The 10449-nt window shown below is 34.3% G+C and overlaps 1 protein-coding gene across 1 annotated transcript in view; it reads left to right on the top strand.

Moving 5' to 3' along the window:
* The window catches only part of LOC106869702 (uncharacterized), an 875881-nt gene that overhangs the window by 768174 nt on the left and 97258 nt on the right, over nucleotides 1–10449 (top strand). Inside the window, exons 8-9 of the mRNA XM_052972461.1 lie at nucleotides 2719–2779; nucleotides 6797–6886. Of these exons, the coding sequence (XP_052828421.1) occupies nucleotides 2719–2779; nucleotides 6797–6886 (151 nt within the window). The remainder of the gene's footprint in view (nucleotides 1–2718; nucleotides 2780–6796; nucleotides 6887–10449) is intronic.

A 10449-nucleotide genomic window follows, 5' to 3' on the forward strand; every position in this document is an offset into this window, starting at 1 on the left:
TGGCTAGTTATTATGTAGAACCATGTTCTACGGAATTTAAGCAATGATTGCGTCACCTACCGCCTTAGTTCAAAGATAGGGATAAAATGAATTATACATGCTTGAATAGACATATCTGGTCTTTAAAGTATAAGAACACTAAATATGATATTAAATGGACAATAATTAGTAGAGTTTCACTATATGATACTGGGAACACGAAATGTAACTTAAGCCTGGAAGAAATATTCCATATCTTTAGCTCTAATTACAGGTTATTTAACCATATTAGGTTGTTCGGGAAAAAATGGCCGATTTTAAAAATGAACCTATATTCTTGGAAAATCGATTTTATTCAAAGGTTTAATTATTCAAAATATGATGCCTGAGCAACTATGCATTTCTCCCATCGATTAACAAGGTCAGCTATGCCTCTTCGATAAAAATCCAAAAGTTTAATGCCAAGAAATCCTTGAATTTGACCTCGGTTTTGGAACGGAAGGTTTTGTTGCCTTAAAAATTTGTCTCGATATTTGGAAAAGTGGTAGTTGATGGGTAAAAGACTATGGAAGGTGTGGTAAAGTATTGTATCCCAACTTCATGGGCTTCTGCAGCTTCATGCTGGAAACGTGTGGTCGAGCGCTGTCATGGAACAGAATTGGACCACATCTAATTTTGATCAAGTAAACATGCATTTCTTCCAGTTGTTTATAACTAAACTTCCGATGTAATGCTCTGGTTAGCCTCCAGAAAGTTGTATTGTTTGTTTTCAAATGTTGACCATCAAGGGTGGATGGACGCCCTCTATCCTCTTGATTTTCAAGGATTTCATCCTCAATACGGAATCACTCAAACCACTGTTTTACCGTCCGATCACTAGTGGAACTTTCATCCCCAAGCTCTTTTGATATGTGTAGCTGTTTGAGAAGCATTATGTCCAAGCTTGAATTCATACCAAAAAAGGAAACACATTTATTATTATTATTTTTTTTTTTTTTCATGTTTGACGTCAAGGATTTCTACGCTTCAAAATTATATTCTGAAAAAAATCAATAAAACTTTATTAAAGACAGCACATCAATTATTAATCATGTAAAATTTCGTCTGAAACACTACAAAAATAACATCTTAGATCAAATTTGAAAAAATCTTTTCGAGAATTAAGGAATTTTAATAGAATATCGCGCTGGTAAAAGTACATGTAAATTAACCTAGTCAAGATCGTAGATTTACTCTAATTAGTTTTTAACAATTTCACATTAAAACTCATTTCTGTTTTATTCCCCTCTCTACTTCTTTTTCTTTTGATTCCTCTTATAAGGTTTATTCTATCTTCATTAAATGAGGTCGGTGAGGCGAATAGATCTTGACCTAGTTAAGGTTTCTTCTACTCCTAAGTATATAAAATAATCTATTCCCTTAGATTCTAAAATGTTAGTCTAAGTTTAAATAATACCAGAGGCTATAGATATGTCATGTTTTAAAGTAAATTCTACTATCATGAAACTCTACTACCATATACACTAAGTTTTTATGATTTACCTCCACTCAAATATACTTTAGGAAGGACTATATAACTCAATTTCTCTCTTCACTTCACCCTCCCGCTTCGGCACGATCTTGAACAAAGCTGTATGGGGATGTCCATCATGCTTTAATGTGCACTGCAGCTGAAGCAAAAGCACGCAGATGCTACATCAAAGTCCATTAAGACACTTATGCAGCAGAAACACGTGTGAGACATAATGTGAACTAAATGAGAATAATATTGTAATAAACAAGTTTCGAATATGTATATTTCTCTATTGGTTATGTCAAGATGGTTTTTTTATGTATTCTTCTTCCCACATAGATTTTAAATGTTGCCACAACAGTAAGTAATATGCCCATTCTGCTGGAGTTTTCAGTAAATTTTCTATATCTTTGTGCAGCTGTAGATTGCTCTGCATTTTTCATTTAATGTAATGCTGGCATTACTTAAATAAATGGAATAGCAGGAAACGTGCGTACTGCAATAACCTTTAACATCCGTGTTACTTTTTTTGATTTTTTATCACCTTGCTTTTGGGAATTGTTTGGATAATACCACACTATATTCCGGTGCCTAAACGTAGGTGCCACATTCAATTTTGAATCTAAATTATATACATATATATATATATATATATATATATATATATATATATATATATATATACATATATATACATATATATATATATACAAAGAGAGAGGGAGGAAGAGAGAGATAGAAAACGTATATAAGTACAGACACACAAGCACGTATTATCCCTATTCTTTGTCGGACTTTTAATGTCGTAGTGAGAGAAGTAAGGGCAAAACTCATGAGTAGTTTTTAGGGTCTCACTCTCAGCTGAAACAATCGAAAGAAGTTCATACCTGCTTGAACTGCCCAAGGGTCATTGATGGTGGCGTTGTACCGCGTGATATTTTAACTCTACAAACTAACTCTACAAAGCAGAAAGGATCCTTCTGACGCATTTCAAAAATCAATTTCTGCCTAGCAAATTTCACTCATCAGTCTTTATTGTCCTTAGCCCATCCAAAATTATAATAGAAAATACTTCCTGGAGTTCAAGCACTGTGGAATCGTGTCACAGTGGAATCAAAGTAGTTTCCAACCATACCCCTGACAATGCAGACATGATTTAATCCATGTTTTTAAGCAGTTGTATAACATGTTCAATACATTTATTTATTTGCGTGTTTTATTGCCAGGGTCCAGTGTCTTTCGATGGTCCAGACCGCCAGAGTCTAGCAGTTATTCAACAATACCAAGGTAAGACTTGATAACACACACTCTTTCTCTCTCTCTCTCTCCCTCTTTTTTTAACTCTCCCTCTCTTTCTCTCTCTCTCTCTCTCTCTCTCTCTCTCTATCTATTTATCTATTTATTTATCTATCTGTTTCTATCTATTTATGTACTTCTTCCGCTTTTATGCCTCTCAGGCGTCGGCACTCATGGACCTCCACGCTAAAATCATGAATTTTCTGCAGTAATATGCAACAGTTACTTTTCCTTGTCTCCAGTCGGTTTACTTATATTTCACTCTGGTGATCTACTGTTCTACTAAACTTACAATTGAGGCATAAGGCTTTATTTAAGCCTTAAAGGATGTGACCTAGCCCGAGCTATAATAAAAGATACTTGCCCAAGATGCCGCCTAGTGAGACAGAACTCGAAACTGAGCTTTTTAACACTCTGTTATGATTGTACCTGCATGAGAAGCCGAAAGCTGGAATGAAATGAAATACTTAGTGTAAGAATGTTCCGCTACTTATAATTACTGTTAACAACTACATTTATATTTCAATTAATATGTAATTTCCTTCATTAAGATATAAGCACTGGTTTACTGCATAGGTGACTGATATTTCTAGCTGGTAGAATGACCTCGTAGAAGCTCTTCACTTTGGTTCTAACTAAACACTTTATATTGTGAATATCTCCAGATGTTTTTAGATTTCTGTCTGAACAAACACTCAAAGTACAATGAAAGAACTTGGAAAATAGTCTTTGAGTCATCATAAGGAATGTTTCTAGTAAAAGCGTTAAGTAAAACGATACAATGATGTGAACTAAAGGTGGCTATTTGCTGCTATTTGCTTGATGTGTAAGAAATAGCAGCCAATTTTCAGCCCCTCAAACAAGCCTATTGTCTTTAAAAATAACATAAAAAGTAAAAGGTCGACACAGTGGACTATGCACTTTGCTGGAAATTTGTCTATGCACTGGCCATATCTAGAATACAATTTATGATAAGGGTTATAGAATCTTAAAAACGCCGGCCAAAATGATTAGCGGCATTACGTCTATCTTTACGTACTGAGTTCAAATTCCACCGAGCGACTTTACCTTTCATTCTTTCCGTGCTGATAAAATGAAGTACCAGTCGAGCACTGGGGTCGAAGTAATCAACTAGCCACCTCCTGTTAAATTTCAGGCCTTGGGCGTATAGTAGAAAGCATTATAAGGGCTAAACACTAAACATCACAGCTGTCACCACCATCAACATTAACAGAACAACAAGAACAACACTCAAAGTTTAATCAGGTGAAATATCAGCAGTTGTATGTAAACTTAAGAGACATCTGACATTCTTTCATCCGTTTACTCAATCATATCCTCTTTCCAAAGGATGATTTTTTCCATGGGTTTTACAAGATATAATTACTTTTATAGCGCTAATGATTAATAAAATGAGATTCAATCATTGAAGAAACAAAGAGAATATAGATTATTAATTCATCAATATTAATTTACTGATTTCATTTCTTGAATTGAGGCCATGCAGCAGCATGTTTTGATTACATTAACTAACTTGCGTGTAGTTGGTTACATTAACCTCGGAACGATAAAATTAAAAAATTACCTTGGTTGTTTTAACATTACGACCTATCCCTTGACTGCTTTGACTGTATATAGCAAAGTTTACTTTGTTTCAAGTATTCGGGACACGTGTCCGGTTTGTCGATGGTAGTAGGAAAAAGTGGCTACACTGCAATCCCTAACTAAGGGGTAAAATAAGTGACAATTTAGTTTCAATTTAAGCTGACAACGTAAGGGAACATACCCACATCTGTAAGGGTTATCGACGGACACTCTATTGATTTTACCATCTATCCATCCTTAAAATAATAATTCTTTCTTGCAGAAGGTACAAAGTCTGAAATTTGCAGGGATGGGGCTAATCTATTACAACGAATCCATTGCGCAAATGGTGTTTATTTTATTGACTTCGAAAGAATGATAGGCAAAGTTGACGTCGGTCTTCGGTAGAATTTGAGTTCAGAATTTAAAGCTGGAAGAGTGGCGCTAACCACTGGATACGGTGTGTTTACGATTCTGCTAGCCCGCAACCTTTCTAAAGACAATAATGGTTTCGAATTTTGTTACAAGACCTGCAATTTTGAGGAGATGGGTTGTTGTTTACATCGGCCCAAGTACCACAGTACTACAGAGGTGCTTATTTTATCGATCTCTGAAAGATAAAAAAACAAAGTCGACCCCCGGCGAAATATGAAGTCAAAACGTAATAAGCCGGAAGAAATAACACTAAATATTTCGTCCGATGGTCTAACAATTCTGTCGGCACACTGCCATCCTTAAAACAATAATAGATTGATAATAGGTCAACTAAGAAAACAGTATTTTTTTTCTTTTTATGTATGTTGATATTTATTTAAAAAATATACACCATTTTTAAACAACAAAACTTAACTGCAATTAAGGAAATGTTAAGTTAACAAAAATTACATAAATAAATGATTCGATAGACTCGGTTTTCGGGTTGAAATGAAAATAATATTGCTTCAAATATTCACACCAGGGCAGTAATTTTAGTGGGAGTGGGGTTAAGTCGATTACATTCGATTACACCAATGCCAGTTGAAGGAATAAAGGAAAAGCTGACCGCGGCAGGAGGTAAATGCAAATGTACTCAGAGTGTAAAGACGCGGTAGAAATGCCGCAAAGCAATTTCTTCGATGCGCTAACCGTTTTGACAGCTCTTCGTCTTAATTATAATAATAGTAGGGGATTAGCCGATCCCATCGACCATAGTACCAGACTAGTTTTTATTTTATCTAATCGTTGAAATACGGAAGTCAAATTTGACCTGGGCACGAATTGAACCCAAAAGGTAAAGCGCAGTGAAAAATAGGCACTTGCGAATTAATCGTCCTTACTACCTTAATAACATTAATAGTACATTATGTTAATAATATTGACCTGCTGATAGCGACACTTGCTCATAGATGCCGATGTTTGATGTAGAGTTTATCATTCCGTATATTACTGGAATTTACAATTTTCCACATCAGAAGGGCAGCAAATGTTCATGCGCAATTTCAATGCAGAATATAGAAATTAAATTCTGCTAGATATTTAGTCTACGAGACAACTTCGTGCTCCATTTTACAATATCTCGATTATAATCTGCAACATTGGGACACAAATATATATTTCATATCTGATCGGCTTTCAGCTGTATTGTGTAATTGCATCAGTAATTACTATAGCAACATTATCAACAACAGCAACAACAACATTGGCATCATCAACGACAGTGATTGGCCAGTTGAATTCTCTTCCCTTTCATGATGGAATTTTAATCTGTTTATTGCTGTTTAAGTCCAGATTAACCTGGATTGAGAAGATTTACGATCAAAGACGTTCTTGCCGTGATCATCACCACATTGTGTATACGTATGATCAAATCATTCAATTTCTCTTTTCTTTTTAGACTGGGGGATATGATTTAAAATAAATTTTTTTCAGCCCAAAATATTGAGCCTCAAGGAAGTAAAAGAAAGCGGGCTAACAACTTCGGCTGACAGAAACCTCGAAAGTCTAATGTTCGTATACCAAAGAGAAGCAAGACCATAGTAGCCAGTTCCAGAGAACATCAGTTCAAGAGAAGAAGCTATTACAACAAGAGAATTTATATCTAACAGAAAGCTCAACAAAGAAACGATGCATTTGGGAAGAGAAACGGATGACAGGTTTAAAGAACTTCACAGAGTGCACAAAACCAACATTTTTCTCGAACATGCCGAGCAACACTTTTCTTGTACAGGCCGAGCAAATGCGTAACGTGAGCTGTATACATCACGTTAATAATATGGATTTCAACAAACTTATACATGCGTGTTACTTAAGACGTTCCACCTGTGATTATTCAATTGTTTTACCTATTCTATTTAAAATAGTACAATTTTATTCAGAAGAGAATTAGACACTATTTCTAGCAGATCGAGATAGGTTCATTCATTGTCTCTTTTGTTATCATTGCAGGTGGCAAAATGCAAGTTGTTGCACTGTACGAGCCAGACAACGAATCCTTAAACTTTAGCTGTGATGCATGTGTTCCGATTGTCTGGCGAGGTAAGACACTCAGATATTACATTGAATTACATTAGTCGACTTTGTAGTAGTCTTTAAAGTTGCAGGTGTTTTTGTTGGTTTTGTTGTTGTTGTTATTTTTATCGTAGTTGGTGCTGTTGTTATTGTTATTATCGATTCAGTTATGTAATAAATAGTAACACCGACCACGTGAAGTGATCGCCAGACAAAGGACGTCTTGGCGACGTTAGAGATTCTGCAGTATCTCTCTCAGAGAGAACATACACTTGAATTATTTCCTGTTGCCTACTTTTCTTATATAAGAAAGATATGTCGTCAACGTTAACACAGAGAAGCACAAATATTAATACAAGCAAACACGCGCGCGCACAAGCGTATTTTATGAATATGTGAATGTGCATACATATATATGTATATATATGTATGTATATATATACACATATGGAGAGAGAGAGAGAGAGAGAGAGAGAGAGATGCAAGCGCAGACATGGCCGTGTAGTCAAGAAAATTATTTTGCAACCACATGGTTTCAGGTTCAATCCCAAAGTGTTGCACCTTGAGCAAGTGTCTAATACAGTGTTTCGGCAAAAGATACCGATAGAAGAGGCACCAGGCATGAAATAATAAGCGTCGGGTTGTATTTGTCCAACTGAAGCCTTCAAGGCAGTGACTCCAGCATGCCGTACTCCAATGACTGCCACAATTAAAACAAAGAAAATGTATTTGCATATATATTGATAGATAGATAAACAGATAGATACCTAGATGGTTTGACTGGTTGATTGATTTATTTATTTATGGATTGATTGACTGATTGATTCAGTGATTGATTGATTGATTAATTGATTGATTGATTGGTTGATTGATTGTCAGTCAGCCAGACAGACAGACAGGTAGATATAGATATATATATATATATATATATATATATATATAGATAGATAGATAGATAAATAGATAGATAGATAGATAGATAGATAGATAGATAGATAGATAGATAGATAGATAGATAGATAGATAGATATGCATCTTTGAGAGAGAAACAAAGTGAGTCCTGATACACATACTTATTAGCATATACCACGTAAATATGAAGCATGCGCCGCAATTTACATGTCATCCGACTGTTTATTTACAAATCGATATGGATGAAGTCATATTCAGACATTCCGACAAGATTTAAATCTTATTCCAGGTCAATAATTTTTCTTTATCAACAGCAGTATTAAGTGGGTTCAATTCGTTGTGAAATTCACTAACATCTGCTCTACTGTTTCATTTAAACCGAGACAAAACTTTTGCGTCCAAATTATTACTTTTGATATTTCTATAAGAGTTACCTTATTCTAAAATGGTAGACTAATTCCATCTCTCATACCTTATCAAAATATGGAGGAAGGGACAGCCAGTAAGTACAAGTAAGGTTTCGGCCATCATCGACCCTTTGAGGAAATGGTCTTATCATTTTTCTTAACAAGCGTATTAAATTCATTGCTGCTCAGTAGGCTTCTTCGATGGTAATTATGAAGAGACAGGATATAAAATGAAGAATAACAATATAAACACATGAGTGTTGGAAGTGCCTTCATACTCTCGCGTATTTTCATATAAATATTTACGACGCAACTTAGTCTAGACTTGCAATTATTCAACCGTGGCATAGCATTCTTATGATATATTACGGTTGAATTAATATTGACAACTGCAAACAAAACTATTATAATATTCTATAAAATAAAATTTCCTTGTTTTTCTAGTTAAAAAAATAAACTTTGTTGTGAAGGAAGTATATCTGTTCGATTTATCCCGAGATTATTTTTTTGCCAAAATTCCTACCGTTTATTGAACCTCGGGTCCCCATGTCTGCATAGAACAGGATTAGAGATGATATGTCACTGATGACGTTGCGAGTGGTAAAAAAGGACTTTCTCAAACTTGGGTGATTGATTAATGAACTGAACGATTAATCATACAATCGCTTAGTTCAATAGTTTGCCAATCGACAAATAACAAAGAAGTGAAATAGAACCAGTGATTGCATTTATTATTGATATAATGACCCTCCAGTGATACAACAAAGTATTCTTAATTGACGAGTTCACATCGAGAGTGTTGCAAACCAAATACACAAAAAATACATATTCTACTGTTTAATAATCGGATTATCCCGTTTTCTGAGACAAATAAAACATTGGTTTCAAGAAGGGGACTTTTTCTTGTAGGAAATCAAGGGATATATTTAGAGCTGTTTTTGAAAATAATCGTTTTCATTTTACTTTTCTGTGTCACCATTAGAGATTTAAAATACCTTCTGAGTGTCCGAAATCAATACTTACATTATTTGATTATTGTTACAGTATTCGTGACATTTATCTTATCTTTAGAGAAGTATATGAAATATTGACTTATGTGTAAAGTCCCAGTAGTGACGGACAGCGTAAATGCTTCAGTCGTACGATATAGAAATCTACCAAGTTGTTTCTTGAGTTAGGAAGAGTAAATTGGATTTTATTTAACGGTATTTAAAAATTAATGAGGCATATATACTAGCAGTAGATCCCTTCTTCGACATCAACCGTGAAAAGTCACATTTTATATTCAATACATTTCACAGAAGATTCAACAATCCTGTTAATCTGCTCAAGTACCTTGGGGTATGAGAACCTATATTAGAAAATCTTTTAGAAACGGCATACATTCATACGTTTATACGTAACGGAAAGTGTGAGAATTTATGATTTTGTAATAAATATATATAAATACCGTTACAAATTATTTCACTGTAATAAAATTACTACGATGTAATTATTTTTAATATTTTTTCGGTTACATTAAATATAGTGACACTAAGTTAATTAAATATTAAATATATCTTTATACAAAAACTCACACACACACACATACACACATATTAAAATGTATAGCAAAAAATATATAAATATATATATATATATATATATATATATATTGATTGTACGTGTGTTCCTGTTTGTATTGTGTATACACATGTGAAATATATATTAAATATGTACACACATCTACACATGCACAGATACACCCACACACACACATACACACATACACACACATACACACACACTCACACACAAAATAATTATATCAACCAAAATATTTTTGAATTTTTTCCACCTATTTTTTAAGTTTTGTTCTTAGCAGCAAGATATGTAAGATGTTTACATTATGAGTGTTGCGAAGCTGAAGTATAGTAGACTCGGGAAAGTTCGGAGTGTTGCATGCATTTGTGTAATGCTTTGAACACCTGTCATATGTTCAATTCACAGATTATATGGTTACAATCCGCCGATCAATGTTCAGATTTATCCATACAAACAGTAATATTATTTAGGCTATCATTTATAGCTTTACCCATGTCGGGTCCTACCATATATATATTACACCACCGTCTACACTTACTTTTTTTTCTGCAAAATAGGGGTAGTTTATCCTGTTCAGGCTACATTATTAGCATGATCCTGCGATTGAGAATTTAAAATCATTTCTTTAACTTTCTAAGACATCTCAACGCTTCTAAAAGCAAGCTTCGTTTGTTTGTTTACGTTTAT

This window comes from Octopus bimaculoides, chromosome 13 (genome assembly GCF_001194135.2).
Source record: "Octopus bimaculoides isolate UCB-OBI-ISO-001 chromosome 13, ASM119413v2, whole genome shotgun sequence".
Taxonomy (NCBI): Eukaryota; Metazoa; Mollusca; class Cephalopoda; order Octopoda; family Octopodidae; genus Octopus; species Octopus bimaculoides.